We start from the raw sequence: 16,641 nt of genomic DNA on the forward strand, positions 1-16,641 counted from the left end.
TTTCAGGCAGAGACACCAGAATAAGAGCTCAGGCACATAAAATTTGCCGTCAGAGGTCACTCTACAGGCTCAAAAGTGCTTAACTGTGAGCAAGCAACCCGCCTGCCGGCACGGCGCTTCATCCGCACACTGCTGCTGCTGCCGCCGCTGCACGCAGCAGCCCGCTGCTGCTACTGCTGCTGCTGAACTGACAACACCCCGCAGTTGGGAGCCTCTTATATTATTATTTTATTGTATTAATGCGATAGTTGCAGTTTCTGGACATCCACTCCCATTTTATTCCATCTCTAGTTGCACACATGTGAGAGGATTATTTCGTACACGCTTCTCGAAAGGAGGGGGTTAGTTGGGCCCAGCTCCGTCCGGTGCATCTAGAGCAGAGGGTCAGTCTTGTGTTAGCTACTTTTTTGGAATTTAGCTATATTTTTAGAATTCCAGACGTTTTATGATTGCTCTGACACAGGCATGCACACTGGGGTCCTCATGACTCCCAATTGCACTTTTCTCCCCACTAACTGCATGCCCCCCCACAGGCGGCTGCATTTGTTTCGTGCTCGGCATTGTGTGCAGCATTCCGTCACCATAGGTTATAATGAATCTTTAAAAATTGTTTAATACTGTCCGAGTTGTAGCCCTAGCACCACGAGCCTGAATCGGTCCGGAGCCCTTCACCAGCAGCCTGGACAGTGATTTCAGCGATGAGACTGCGCAAGCAGGTTGCAGGCTTATGATACCACCTTTTGCACTAAATTTTTTAGTAATATAAGCCCCCATACGTGACCATCGGGTGTACGATTGCAGTCGTCTGCAGTTGAGTTAGTGTGTGCAAGGCGTTGCATGGTGTGCAGAAGGGCTTTTCTGAGGCTGCTACATTTATTTCTACTTATCTGCAGGTTGGTTACTGACAGCCAAGTACATCTTTAACGTTTTTTGTAGTGTGTTATTGCATGCATCAAGACGCGGTTGGATATGCTTGCATATGGGATGCCTTGCAGCAGGCGTTACAGCTAGGAGTGCTGCAGCCCGAGAGAGGCCGCCTGCTCTCCACACCACCCCCAAGGGCTTGTGGTGATGCTACCAGGATGATTCAAGACTGAATAGGGGGGTCATATACTTCTGGGAAACTCTTACTGAAAGTATTTTGGCTTCACTGCAACTCACAGCGGTCCTTGTCTACGAACGACGGCAATCGTTTGGCACAAGCATGTTACATGAGAGTATCAGGTCCCATCTACGATCGCCACCCCAGCAGCTGCCTCATTTGTAGCATTGCCCATCCTTGAAGGCGGCAGGCAAAAAAGGGGACAAAGCTTTTACATATTCCCCCTAAAATCTTCGCCATGTATTCAACCTTTTATCGCTTGAATAATGAAGATAGATCAGGGCTTTCCCTACGGCCCTAAGGCGGGTGGGAGACCAAAAACTAGGCGTTTCGTCACGTTGAAATGAGAACAGTTTTCTCAAGTCATTCAGCTGAAAATGCTTGCTGCGAAAACAATTCATGCTGAATGCGTCGGCTTTTGGAGAGCATCCACTTGCGGCTTTCGTCGTGACAGGGGCGGGCAGTGAATGAACGTCGTGTTCGTGTAGAAACGTTTTCGTTTTTAAAACTCATGAATATCTACACTTATTGTCGGTATCGTCTATGTTTGAGTGGGAGGCAGAAGAGTGGTGGCTATTCCGCAGCAAGCGGGCGCAGGTGCCACTGCACATATCCTGCCAAAAGAAGCTTTCCTACATGGTGGAGTGTCTGTATCCACAGGTAGGCAAGGGAATACAATATGGCATGATTAAGAAAACTCAGATGAGGGAAGCTATCGATAGAGGGCTGCACACAGAAATGCCAGCCCGTAGAGAGTGAGCCTTAGTCCCACAGTGAACTCGGAGTTTGTCAATAAAGGGTTCACAGCAAAAGTAACTTGGAAGCATGGCAGATGGAAGTTGAATATGCGAATGTTTGCCATCCAAGAAAACGGCAAGAAGCGAGCAGATAAGGCAACCGGTGAATCCGGCATTCAGTGATCCGGGGGAACCCACAGAGCTGCGCAGTGCTTATTCTTGCATAGTCAAACGAGCACCTTTTTGGTTTACCGTAGAAGGTCCCAAGCGCATAAGGAGCTGGAGATACAAGATTCTGGGTATCTCCTCCACGGAAAACGGCAAGGCAATCAGGAAGACGTCCTAGCTCGCACGGTACGTCCGGCTTTGTGTTTCAGCCACGAGAGGTGACAGCCACACTGGTACATCCCCCCCATATCGATTCTCCTAATATCCTTGTTTTAATGGTCAGGAGTATCTAGTGCTGCTTGCTACAGGCTGCAGAGTGAACTTAATATATGAGGCACTGGTGAAGCGGCGGATGCAGTACACTGCATGACAATGAAGCGCAAGGACGGCGTCAATCGGCTGTACAATTTAGACTACAAGCAAATGATATGCGTTAATAAATACATTAAACAAGAAAATCGTGCTTAATAACAAATAACCATCTGTGGGTCATACCCGAGGCATTCAAGCCTCACCCTGGGTGGGAGCAGGCAGTGGTTCAGGTGGCACTGCGGTCGTCCGCACACCGGGATAGGAAGAATAGAGTTATTTTTCTTGTAACATGGGGAGCGCCATGGTTTTGAGGGCTTTTTGCTTTTTCAGGTGTATTCGGCAGCAAGGCTGCGCAGATACCCGACTCGATCGGCCGTAGTTAGATAGCCAGAGTCGCCCATAGGTGCTAAGCCAGGCTTAGCTCGCTACAGCGGAACTTACCTGCTTTGTTATCTTCGCACTCTCTGTGCGATGCTTTGAATATGGGAGGTGGGTGACGAAGACACATAAGACTATGGGCATTAACTGCTGGTTCAAGCCGTATATGGATATGCTTCGAAAGACGGAAGGGGCGATGCAACTTCGATGCACTCCAAAAGCTTTTCGGCGAATGACAGAGAATTGCCTACGCTGCGTCAAGACGGTGTCAAACAGGCAGCATTTTTGAGGGGTTCGATCCAGCTAACGATTGAGGAACGGAAGAAGGGGGGAATTGCTGAAGGAAGCGTTCTCAGATGTGCTGAATAACAGGGAGCCGTGTTCCGAGGTACAGGCAACTGCGGCACCTTGAAAAGGGAAAGAGAGCAGCAAGCGGAGGCTCTACTAGGTAAAGGCAAAGTTCAACCGTCAGCGAGAGAGTTTGGACGCAATGCGATGCTGGCAACGGAAAAGGACGGGAATTGGCAGATCTGCCCAACTACCACCTCCCATGAAAATTCACGAAGGAACAAAAGTTTTCATTCTCGGGATCGACAAGTTAGTTGTCCGCTTGCAGGATGCAGAAGGCTATTTATCATTTAAATTTGCTGACGTTTTCTGGCCGGTTCCAGTTCATCCTGACGGCACGCACAAAACTCCTAAGGCGCCTGCACTCCCAGTGGTAGAGTACACCTGTAGGCTTTGAGCTCATGAACAACAACAACAACAATAGGTCAATCACGGGTTATTAGCGCCAAACCAATTATGGTTGGACTGTTGTATAGTTGAAAGTCGTGCATGCGCCCAGCTAGGATGTCCAGGGTTACTTGCAATGCAGTGAACGGCGCTCTCACCTGCCACTACTTATCGGTTCTATGCATACTTTCTTACTTGCACCCTTGATATATATACGCTACACTCAGCGCATAACCCTTGAAATAATCTTAAAATATAGAAGAACAGTCTCTTCTTCATATCCGGGATCCAATCCTACTAAGGGAGGAAGAGCAATAATAATCTCCCATGCTGAGCCCTTGCTGGTCATCGCCTCAGTTCCAGTGCCACTCTCTCAGCCAACCCCCCGATCCTGATAGCTGCAGAGCTCTCTTGGCCTGATAGCCTTATCTCCTGTCTAATGCGGCTTGATTCATTTCTGATAATATATTATTTGCGCCCTCTGTGCCGGATAGACTTCTAGAGACTGCGACGTTAGAATTAGTGGTTCGCGAACGCACAAAAATCTTCGTTTTCCATGCAGACAATAGGCATCTTTGGTTTTCGTGTATCTTCAGCAGGGATCAAATGGGTTCTCGCGAAGATGCTGCCCATTTGGAGGCGGCGTGTACAATCGTACGCAGGTTGACTAAGTTCCTCCATCTCGCATCGTATTACAGCAACTTTATCCCTGGTTTCACGACCTCCCCTGTACCGAATCTGCTCAAGAAAAACAAGCAACAGCTTTTAGACAGAGACCGAAGAAGGCAATGCAAGGCATCTCAAGATAGGCGTGTACAGTACTCACGTCGCCTAAGTTGAAGAAGCCCGTCTTCGATGCTAGTAACCCAGCTGTCGGGATGATGCTTTTTCAAGAAGCCAGAAACTGGGGAAATAATCGAATTATTGCCTGTCACCTACAACGTTACGAAGAAAGGAAGCAATAATATCCAGTATGTGGGAAGACGCTCTGTAGTGCACAGGCACTACAATGGAGCTTTGGTGCGGCCTCTAGAGGCATAAAATCAGGAAAAGGAACGAATATTGTAGAATATTTCAGAGATTAGGACACTTTTAGATAGGAATGCACCTTCATAGGATCATAGTGGTCGCCAGCCCGCACCAGCTTGGAGCTGGGTGCGAGGCTGTTGCTGCGACCCTAGCCCACGCCCTAGGCGAGGGTCGGGCATCAGTTCTTTTGTTCTGGTTTTCCTTTCGGAACAAATTTTGGAACTCGATCGTAAACTTGGTAATTGATTGTGCTGTTAGTGGTTGCAGCGGGAATATTAGTTTGCACCTATCCTGCCTACCTAGGGATCTATCGTAGTGACAGCGTAGGCCAGCTGATCACTACACGCTCTACGCGGTCTGGTAGGGAGCAGAGAAGTGTCGGCATTAAGTGTACAGCAGCTATTTCAAACATATAACCAGTTCCTCAAAAATCAAATGGACTGCTTTCAACGTGATGACGGACGAACTGATTACGGGTTTGCCTGCTCACTCTGGGAAACTCTACAGTCAAACATCTCAGCGAGGTAGCTGCTGAGGCACGCTGCCTGTGTCCTGCCAGTCTCGCACCGTGAGTGCGTCTGCGTTCGTTGACTCGCGCTTACACTTTTTGCTGCCTTCTTCCTGCTCCTTAAGCACTCACGCGGATGCGGCTTTTGCTTTAACAACGGACGGCGAAGCAACCGGTACACCGCGGATTGCGATCTCTTGTGGCACCAGACGGAAAGACAATTCCGTCGAATTTAGGTGTACACTTCGCCGAGTACTCAATTTTTGCGCAAATCGCACTGTCCTGTTTTAACAAGCCAAGTTGAGGCCAACACAAGATTAGAGCGAGTAGCGGTTCTCTTTGGTGGCCGAGAATGAACGTCCTAGCTGGGTAATATTACAGCCGCCAAATACGCGGACCCGTCGATGCAGGACGGTTGTAGACTCTTCCATTCTCCGAGTGGACTGGGACAGTTGTCTCAGTGGATTTACTGTTGCTCTTACGCTACGATCAGGTTTAGTTTTAGCCCATTTCATCCCGTGTAGGATTCCCGCAACACGATACAAGCCAGCCTAATTATGCATTTTCCACAGGTAGCGCCTGCGCATTGCATTGAAGTCCCACCGCTTACCTCTCCTTCCTCCTTTTGACGCCGATCCCATTTTTCTTACTCTAGAGGGTGCATATGTTTCTGGTAGAGCTAGTATCGTCCTCACTGTTCGTCGGCCCGTCGACCTCAATGCTGCCTTCTGAAGGCCACAAGCACGCTCTCAGCACAGTCACCCACGCCATGTATAGGACTATTAAAAGATGAAATGCTCCACTGTTGAAGCCCAGTATCATGCAAATATGACCTACCTCTCAATTACCCCAGGGCTTGGTGCCCATAGTTTCATTTTGCCTCGTCTTGTGTGCCACTGGAAAAGCGCCACAAACTGTTTACGTTGGATCTTTGCGGCTTCCGAAGAATCACTCTTCACCAAGCACTGGCGTTTGTAGGATAAGAGCTCTAGTGACAGCTTTCCTTGTGCACGCTTCCTTAATATTGCCGTATCCTTTTTTCTTGGCGACCTGTGGGCAAAATCTTCATGAAACAGCCTGCCATACTTCGTCCAGCGTCCGGATATGCATTGAAAAGGAAGTAAGTTTGCCCAAGTAGCCACCACCGCCGTGCAATCTTGCCCAATCTCAACACCATTACATGTTTAAACAGCAGCCTTCGGGTGCATACTGAAAAGAAATTGTACCTCCGTACAACCAATGAATTCATCTAATGCCCCCGCACCGCTGCATCCGCCATATATGCATGGTTGACACAGGTGTAGACTCTTTTCGCTGGATGGACTGCGGATACCGCACTCAATCTAACTCGGCTAGATCACCAGTCGCTGCTCGTCTCTCCTCCAGAACGCAAGAATATCAGAAAAGATTCGCTTTTTAAAGTAGAAACGCGTAAAAGACTACGTAGTGATTACGCCATATCATCCAGCTGTGAGGTGGCGTGAGTATCTTCTCCTCGCAACCATACGGCGCCACCAAACGTTCCAACCTAGCATTAGGCTAGAAGCTTTGTGGGATACAATGGAGTGGAGTAATTTATATGAACTCTTTCACAAAGAGCCTATTGCCTCCACTCCCCTAGAATCATGAACGCACTGGAAGAGGCTGTTGAGACTGGAGGTGAGAAGACGTACCTCATCTGAGGCAACACTTCTTCTGCAGCTCCTACCGCAAGGCAAGCGCATCCCCAAGCATGCACAAGCTCCCTTTTTGCACAGGCATTAACGCCGTGGAGAATAGCTAAGAACCTTCGTGGCTTTCATTAGCCACTAGATAAGCAACTACTGATACATTTGCGGGCCTCTGACAGATTTCGTCTCGACAACTATATGCATGCACTGGAGGGGGCTTGGGGTTTGGGCATGCTTGCTTGCTTGTGGGGTTGTCTGCACGACAGCAGTTGCAACAGAAGGTGCTTCGGCTCAAGACATGCCTACCTGACGAGGCCTAGCAGCCAGTGCCGCTTCTCTCCGGAGACCTGAAAACCGGGTGGACTGAATGCTTGCTGAATGCTTGTTTGACTATCATCCCGCTCCAGTGCTTTCGCATCATTGTGCCTCTTTAGGTCCCTACACTATGGCCGAAGACTGCCGATACAGGTGGAATCAAGGGGATTTTTCGCTCGAAAGACAATCTCTCTTTGAGGGGACTATGCTTCTTTCTTTGCGAGGACTTGCGACACCACCAGGACAAGGAATACGCGACCACACAGATAGTGGGGAGTCAGAGGCAGTCAGGCTTGCAGTGACTACTCGAAATTGTTTGGCACTACTGGGGTCAACTACTGAGGCCACAACATGGTTCAGCCTTTGGCTCAATCTTCTCTGGTATCGTCTCTCGCCTAATTTCAGCCTCTTGAACTAGCGCGTCGACACAGCCCTGAGCCGTCCCTTCCAGCCCTAAAGGGCTAGCACGTGTGGCTTCTCTACCAAAAATTTCACCTAACAGTAGAAGGGATCAAGCATGGAGAGCTATTTTTCATCTCTAACCAGCCTCCTGCACGTTAGAAGCGTCCGGCACAAGCTCACAGACATGGCGTTGTGCAGAAGACCCCAGTACTGCACATGAAGAAATTCCCGACAAACTTAGAGCGAAATTTTTCCATTACTTAAAATTGGTGCTTTTAGCGAGTGTAAAAAATTTGCTTTAAATTTCTGTGGGGATTTCTTGTGGATTCAGCAAGATTACTCAGTGGGACATGAATCCTGCTCCCTGCCGCCGCGGGATCGTAGGTGCCACTAGATGCAGGATATAGTAGTGGAGTGGATGAGATTCACGTTCCCATTGTAATTTTCTGAATAGGAGATGATGAAACCTGAAATCATGATGCAGTGCTGACATCTGTACATTCTAACCTAGACAAGCAGGGTATCGTTGCGTGTGGGATGTGGCAGGCCCAAGATATAGCCATACCAGGTTCTCTAGTGAGTCGGTTGCTTGTTTGCAATAATAATACTGAACGATTAAGAAATAAACACAAAAATTCGTGCTATCAATGGTGGAAAGGCGGTTCACTACAATGTTGCAAAAAGGGGTCCATCCCTGTTCACCAGGAAACGAAACTGAAGGCCTCGACAGCATGTGCCGGTCAAAATGAAGAACTCTGAGGAAACGTATAGGCCACATTCCATATTGAAGGCGAGCTCCGACTTGGATGAATACACCACGTAGGCAAACAGTCACTGCACTTCACTTTTCACTTACGGCTGCCCATCCCCATACTGATTTACCTCTCAATTCAGTGTGCCTCCACCTGCAGAAGCTCACTGCACCGAATATTCCACCATGATCTTCACCAAAGAATCTTTGTCAGCGCAATTCCAACAGCTCAGACGAAGTTCTCTGCGGAAGTGCTCGAATTTTCAGGCCACTGCACCCAAGGCCAGCATGATGGAAAGCTGCACTGGCAATCTCGCACTGTGTTTGTGAGCTAGCCGCACACCTCGCTCATAGACCATTTCCTTGCCTATGTGCGTCGGTTGGGATTTGCTATTTTCAACTCGTACTGTAGCTCTTGAGCTATTCTTGCCTCTTGACTAATAAGCAAGCCAACGGGGATGCAGTTCCCTGTCGCGTGCCTGAGCGCGCCGACATAAAGGAACATGAATGGCGCAATGCTTTTTAAACCGTCTTTTGTGCTTATCCCCCACAAGAATAGAACCACCAACAGGACGTTAAAGTGCCTTGAATTTCCTTCCCGTCATTCACTTGTTAGCGTTTCTTTGCAGTAGAATCACACGTATTTGCCAAAAAATTGTGGCTTTAGAGCTGCTGTAGTGGCCACACTCCAGTAGCTCCCGGCTCCACTTAAATGAAACGCTTGATCATACTGCATCTCTAAGGAAGGTTGCTTTTAGCTCCAACAATACTGCGCCACTAGCCACTCCAGCGGCAACGATAACGCCCGCCACCGCAGCAATAGCGGCACCACCAAACAGAAACTTAGGACCCGCACACTGGGAGGTGCATGAAGAGTGAGAAGTCCATCAGAAGCGTGTCAACAGCATGTCACTAACGAATATGTGAGCCGCATGCTTAGCTGGGATACCGGGCTCACCAGATACTGACACAGCACTCCCAGCAGTAGCAGTGCCGGCAATAGCACCAACCAGAACTCACTAGCCTGGCTCGCAGCAGCCTCCAACGAGCTTCTCGCAGCACCTTACAGGCCGCTGTTGGTCGTGCTCTCAGAGTCAATGCATTGGGCAGCATTTGAAGCAGGAGATTGCGTTTGTGCACGCACTCTCTTGCATTCACGGTGGCGAAGTGTCCAGCAGAGGCGAAAGCCGCTCGCTTGCTGGTGCGCGAGCAGTGCAATACTCGTGCCTATTGGGTTTTCAGCCCCGCTTGCCAGATTGACCAGGCCGCAAATGCCAATCTGTCGGGAGAATCGTTATGGAGTCCCTTAATGCTCCCTCGGTACCTTTGCGCTCTACCTGATTGTGTTCTTGCTTCGGCGTGCTGTTAAGGAAGCAGCTCTCCCTTACGCTGTTAGGGGCTCCCAGAAAGGTGGTGCACCAAGGTGAAGCGCGATGTAGTCAGTCCTGAAATGTGATTCCGGTGCACTGTAGAGGCACCAGCAAGCGCTCCATCCTTCGCTTGATCATGTTTATTAAGGCGACAACTTAGTGCCAGATGATCATCTCACCAAGCTTGCTAGTCGTCCACCCAATGCCAGCCCCGCCTTTCTACGCATTGTTTGAATAAAGGAACCAACGAATTTTCTTCGTGCCATCTCGCCTTTGGTAGATCAGTTCTACCCTCTCCCCACCTGAACCCCAGAAGCACAAATCAGGCTTGAAGGACACTACGGGCGGGCGTCTCGCCTCCTGTCCTGAACCTTCGCATGAAGGAGTTCTGTTGTTCCGATCCTTCGCTGTCGTGAGGCAAGCAGCCGACTAGGTGAGCTCGTACTGAGCTCTCATGAGGAAACTTGAGATGGAGACAACCAAAAGCGACAGCGATCAGATGATACTGTTGGCAGTGTACAGCCGATAGGAATGGCAGCACATCTTGCCACAAGAGCAAGAGCTACCCAAGTAGTCGTTACGAACAATCCCGGATACTAACTATTAGTACCCTACTTGGTGAGTATAAAGGCCACCGAATCTCGTTATGCATTGTAGGGCAAACTTGCTGCAAACTTGCTGTAAGCTCGGCACTATATTCGTAGCACTTATAAGGCGAATGCATGCACTGTTTCTTTAACTATAAGCAACTGGTGCTACCACCGCTCCCACGGGCCTACATGACTTGTAGATCAATAACTCAAACTGCATCGTTTGGCCTAGGTGTACAGTCGAGCACCCGTAACTTGTTGAAGTTACACTAGCGTGCCACCAGAGAAAGACTGGTGGTCACTTGCTTTATACATGTAAACAATACAGATGCGCGGCCGTGGCCACAGACAACGCGTGGACAATAAACCATTATATTTCGGTCCCAGGAGAGCAGGTGGCCTTTAATCGACGCGCAGACTCTTTAGCTAACCCTCGAGCTTATTCATCAAAACCCTCAACGATTCGGGTGAAGACCTCATCATCTTTTTCCCATGCTGTCCAAATAGGGTCATCGAAAATACTGGAGCTTTTCAAGTTGGCCAGGATCTGCCGCTTTAAATAAATTACCTCTTTCAGGGGTGGACGCGTTCCCGTCTTGTAGATATCCACCGCAGCACTCAAACGCTGCGCAAGCATACCTAACTTTTCGGTAGAACGCCGGGCTCTCGCCTGTGGTACGAAAGTGTATTCCGTCGTGAAGCTCTCTGCAAATGAATCCCACCAGGTGTTGGCATTCATTTTATCCCCTAGGACTGCGATCGAACTCACCAGGGCGTCAAATACCATGAGCAACGCACCCAGCCTTCTAGCGGCGTAGAAGGCGTTCAGTCTAGACGGGAAAAGGACTATCTTCATCCTGGCATAGGCGATCAAACATGCGCAATCCGCCATCAGTTCCCCGACGTCGGCGGCGCTTAGCGAAGCCTTCGAAAATATTTTGCGCATCGAAGCAAAACTGCCCAATGGACTGCGCCCAGAAAATTTTGCTGTCAAAGCGTTAAACCCATCGAAGGAAGTTAAAATATCAGTGGGAACTTGCTGTGGAAGCCGCACGAAAGGATGATAACGGGTCTTGTCTTCCTCGGTCAGTTCCCCTTCTGCAACCTTCTTTTGCAACATTTCATTGAAACTTTGAGTTCCTGTTCCCGGATCCACTTCTCGTTGGTCCCCCCCTTTTTTCGACGTGCCCTCTTTAGAACGTTTTCGCCTCCCGCGTCTTATGCTAGAACGTAAGGGTTCTCCTTCTGGTCCCTGTTTCAACACTCCGGTGGAACTTGGGTCCGAACCTGCCGGAATCCAATCCTCATCACTTAAACCTTTGCTGCCAGTGCCTGAAGCGTCTCTTGACGTGGATGGCGAGGATGTTTCATCTGCCTGTGAGGAAACTGATGCGCGGGCTCTCCTCAGTGCACGTTGAGCGCTACCTTCTCCCCCTAGATCTCGGTTCGGGCTTCTCGGCGGTTCAGCTTGCGCGTAATTGCGGGCAGGTACTTGACCACCCTGACCGTGAAAAGAGAAGAAGACTCTACGGAAAGCAGGGTTTTTGGGAGGAGTCCTCAGCAAAGAAACAAGCCAGGGAAACGAACCCGCAGGAGAATTGTCATCGGAATCCCCAGCTCTATATGCTTCTTCTGGAGGAGCATCAAGCGGTCCTGTCACCCCTCTATACCCTTGAACGCCTCCTAGCTGCAGGGTCATCAATGCAGTGCTTTCCTCTGGAAGAGGTTGTTCATACACAGAAGACGCATGAGGGAACCCAAATGCCCCAAATGCCCCCGCTTGCAACGCCTGTGAAGTACCCACCTGCCCACTTTCATACGTTTCTGCGGATTCTTTCAACATGAAGAACAGCCTAGCCTTCTTCGCCGCTGGCTCCTCATCAAAAGCAGAAGCACCAGGTGAAAAGCCAGCCTCCTCCCATAACTCTATACAATCCTCTAAAAGCTTGTCAAGGTCCTCCTCCTCCTCTCTGTCCGACAAGCGCCGTTGCATCAGATGTCCGGTTTTCCTGCTGTTTTGGGTGGCCCTACAGTATACCAGCAATGCAAGAGTCACCACAAGGGCAACTGTGGAAGCCAAAACGTAGACATAACTCCAGGCATTGTGGTGGGGTCTACGCCGTCCTAATCCCGTCCCTGGTTTGGGCAGAAGCTCGCCTGAAGGCGCTGTTTGTAGAGAGGATACAGCGTCCAGTGAGCCGCCTGCATTATATGAAGGCGGAGAAATGAGAGTGTTTTGCGCGTTTTCCCATTCTGGCGCGCCTGCCGTGCCCATTGTAGGAACAAGCATTTCCGCAATGGGACGACAAACAATTCAATATGACTGCACTACAGCGGTTTTACAAACACCCAAATAAATTTGCACATCTCTAAAATCCGCTTGCTGTTCTAATGCAGTTCTATGCAGTTATATGTGGCCCGCGCAATCCGGGCGCCCGTGACAAGAAACCAAGGAGGGGACGAAGGGGGCGAGGCAGCACTGTGGTGAAACCCAGGCGTAGTTGTGAGCTCGGGAAATTTAAACCGTTGAGCCCTTTCTATATTCATGTTACAAATAGACCCTGAGGGAAAGGGTATCCAATGAAATGACTTCTGCTCGGCGCACGATGGGGTTGTGCATGGCAAGAATCGTTACGAGAGCTTTGAACGTCGAGGGCCCACCTTTTCTAGATGGTACACTGATGAACTGAGTTTTACAGGAAAGTAAAGTGTAAATATGCATTTGAACTGGCGCGTGCCACCGCACCTCTTTGTTCACTCAAATGCCAGGAGGTCAAGCAGTGAACTTGTGGGAGGATCCAGCCCTGCTCACGATGGAAGACAGTAGGCGATCCCCGGGCATTTCTGATGGGCAGACCGAAAGACAGTTAGCCACCATGATTTAAGTGACTCTTCGTCAATTTATTAGTGATATTTTTGTTGGCTGGCCTTCAACCCCTTCCAACGTGCTCGATTACAGCTGGAAGTCCGCACGTGCATCGACTTCCGGCCAATTCCTTGGTGCAGGCTGGCTACTGAGGGTCAAGTAAGTAACTGGAAGTTCGCTACAGTGATAGTGAGTGCAATAAAAGACACTGTTAGTTATTCTTGGATATGGGGTTGCCTTGCTGTAGGCGTAGTGCACCGTACCGGCACTACAATGGCGCTCAAATCGGTCCTATGGCGGCCTATCGGGCAAAAAGAGTAAAACTAAGATCTTAATAGAAATGAATCAAATAACATTAGACAGAAAAATAAGCCTTGAGGCTTAGGCTGGTAGGCGATGACCCAGGTCAGGGCCAGTGATGTTGACACTGCCCCCCAGGCCCCAGCCCGCTAAGGGGACACGGGGGGAATTCTATTAATCATGGTTTTCCCTTTTAAGTATATGGGACTCGAATGCGATTTTGAAGGGTTCCTCCCGTTATTTTGGTTTATCAAGGGAAGATTCGCCAAGTGTAGCGATAGATATGCAATGTGCACCTAAGTAGGTGTGCATAGGGTAGCACGCAGCAACAGCTGTGGGTGAGAGCTGTTCACTACAAGCATGCTCTGTAACATTGTCTACTCCAAGTTGCTAACTGAACACCTACTTGCCCAGAGTAGGCAGCCTTTCACGCAATAAGTAGTACAGCAATTTTCTCAGGTGTCTGAACTGCCAATGGAGCGAGCAAAATGGGGTTTCTTTGCACGTGCACGTCAAGGTGCCTTGCGGCATTAATTGCAACGAGGTGCGTTCTAACTCAAGTCATGCTGCATCCTCAAACCCACATATAATCCAATGGACCGCTATACCCAGAACGTCTACGACTGGATGCCCGCGGCGCCTCTGTAACACTTACCTTAAGTCTTTTGGCTTGCTTGTAGCCCGAGTCGGTCCTCCCATTAGACCGCTGACTCTCCTTGCATAGTTTGGAGCAGCATGGCTTGACTGCAGTTGGTACGTGTATTTCTACTTGGGTGCAGGCCAGATGCCAGTGGCCAGGTACGTGCTTAACAGTTCTCCAAAGTGGTTTTTTCTTGCGCCCCAAGGGGCTTCGTGATACTTGCCTGTGTGGTCACCATTTGCAGCAGGAGATCTGATATAGTGAGGGTCCACGAACCTAGCAGAAGACCGCCATGGGCTGTAGTAAGGTCAGAAACATGTTTCCCCATAAAGCATGTGAAGACCTTCTCCCCACTTCCAGGCGTCCTGAGCACAGGGGCATAAGTGTGGGACTGGTGGCCAGCGTAGGCGGCCTACATCAGTTGGAGGATCCCATTTTCCAGCTCCTTCTGTAAGGCATCAACGAAAGCCGGGCCTAACGGCGGGCCAGCCAACAGTATTTCCAGTACAGAAGAGGTAGTAGGGGGCACTGTTGCATTATAAACGCATCCTGCGCAAGGGAGGAATTCAAGCTTTGATTAACTCTACTGGTATGGAGTTTAAAATACCGGACAAGCTTGCACTTTGTTGGTTCCGTTTGTAGATTTGCATGCCAGCGGCTCGAGGGGGTCAAGTTGTGGCCCATGTTGATGCCGGGTATGAATTCGCGCACAAAGGCGCTGAGGAACTTTGGGTCCATATCGGTAATGACGTCTTTCGGAAAACTGCGGAACTTTCAAGACGTGATTAATGAATTATTACTCAACTTTTTCTGCCCCAGCTGAGCATCAACAGGGGATGAAATGAGCGATCCTGTTTAATCCACGACGGCACAGGTGCTAGGGCAGCCTCTGAATAAAGAGAAACCCACCATGAAATTCACTGAGATATCTTGGAGGATCCACTAACGGATCAGAAAACTCCGCAAGAATCCGAGTAGGAAACTGTTCTGTGGCTTTAGCTGCTGGCATAACGGCCAGGTGAGGCTATATTCCTTCGCCCCGGGGACCATCCCAGGCTACCCAAAGGACCTAGACACTGGCTACACTGTTGCGTTGACCCTAATATGGCTCACTAGATAGAAACTGTGCATTTCATGCCATACATCTGTGAGAAGTGAAGCTGGAAGGCATATCGGCGGAGCCCGAGTCGCGTCTACTACCACAAGAGATCGCCGCCCATGCTGTAGTGCGTATTTCTCCCCGCTCAGTTCAGCTAAACAAAAAACGAAGCCTTGCGAGCATCTAAGAAGTACGGATAACACAGTTTAGAAAGGAATCGTCGCAGGGGCGCCCATTTTCAGGATACAGTTCCGGAGTGGTAGAGCGTCGAGAGAGTGCCTTGGCCTTCACCTTGGCCATGCGCTCGGCATACTTGACGGAATAGTTGTATTTCTTGTGCCAGCAATGCCACCGAAAAACCCTTTGGTTATCAAAATCTTGCAAACTCTCCCTGAGGCGTGCCAGCAATTTATGATCGATGCGACCGAGACAACGCTTGCCATACGCGTAATCTTGAGATTTCCCTATTCCCACCAAGTCGCATAAAGAGCTCCTTCTTAGGTACCAGATACTTCTGTTCTCTTCGTGTTAAGCGCGGTGTAAGGCGAGCAGTAGAATATTTCGTGCTTTGTCGAAACGTCGGCTTTCTGAATATGCGCCACCCTCACTAATACGTTCCTGGCAATGGCTGTTAGGAAACAAAGTTCTTCGACTTGAGGAAGTTTGAGTGCTGAAGACGTGTTCAGGTGTCTATTGAGGCTCCTGCAGGTTTTTTCTTCGGTGTCTGTTAGAGACGAAAAAGCTTATTATGTGTTGCAACGAACTTCTGTGCAAGTGGCGCTGCAAGGCTAGCCTGCCTGTAAACGCAACCGAACCCCATGTGCTGCAGGTAACACCACCGTAGACAATTTTTAACTCAAAGAGATTTGCCCTCACTAGAGCCTGCACGCATAGAAAATGCACGCACCACCTGCAGGTAGCCCTTGCTAGCTACACCACTTGCGCGCGAGCTGGGCACTCTGGGCCAATTAAGTGCTCATTAATTCCCCAGAATGTTAGTGGGTGCATCAAAAGGGTGGTTGATTGCGCTCGGATATAGGAATGCCTTGAGTTGCAAAACTATTTGCTGGAATACGACAGGCAACGTCCTCTCTCCATCAGCCCTGGGCACCTCGAAGCCGCGAAGCCGGAGTGGCGGCCAACTTAATTTTGGAAACTCTTATCTTGAGCATTTTGACACTGTTGGGCGTTCTTGGCTAAAGTTGAGGGCTCTCCCTACTTGGAAAGCCTTACCAGCAACAGCACAATTTAAAGTATTACAAGGGGGATTGTTGCTACCAAAGGAGAATAACGGGAGACTGTTAAAGGTTGTCATCAAGGTGACAAAATTCGTTTTCTACCTACAAGGAGACTGGCAAGAGCTGTTCCGAATACGCGGTATTGGGAAGGAGGGACAGAGTGGGCCAGCTGCAGCGTATGCCATTCAGTACCAAGGGCGTGCAACGACTGCAACTCGTTGCAAGGACAAAATCTTCGCCAAGAAAGTTCCACGGCTGCCTAGGTCTAGCATTTTAGTTCAGCATGACGTCCCGTGAAATTTCACTCTGCCGATCGCAAAACAGATTTCCCAAGGGAAGCTGGCTGTTTCCGGTCGATCGCGGGGCTCACTGGTTCGGCGGTAGCCCCCAGGTTAACCGAGCTAGGTGAACATGCTGTGCATTGCTCCCAC

General features: G+C 49.5%; 1 protein-coding gene across 1 annotated transcript; it reads right to left on the reverse strand.

Moving 5' to 3' along the window:
* Window positions 1–10,506: 10,506 nt before the first annotated feature.
* Window positions 10,507–12,357, reverse strand: EAH_00011550 (hypothetical protein, conserved; the record flags this gene model as incomplete). Its single annotated transcript, XM_013394832.1, has 1 exon — window positions 10,507–12,357. The coding sequence occupies one exon, from the start codon at window positions 12,355–12,357 to the stop codon at window positions 10,507–10,509; it is 1,851 nt and encodes a 616-aa protein (XP_013250286.1).
* Between the last annotated feature and the right edge of the window lie 4,284 nt (window positions 12,358–16,641).

The sequence above is a fragment of the Eimeria acervulina genome, genomic scaffold, assembly GCF_000499425.1.
Source record: "Eimeria acervulina Houghton genomic scaffold, Eah_scaff62, whole genome shotgun sequence".
NCBI classification, from domain to species: Eukaryota; Apicomplexa; class Conoidasida; order Eucoccidiorida; family Eimeriidae; genus Eimeria; species Eimeria acervulina.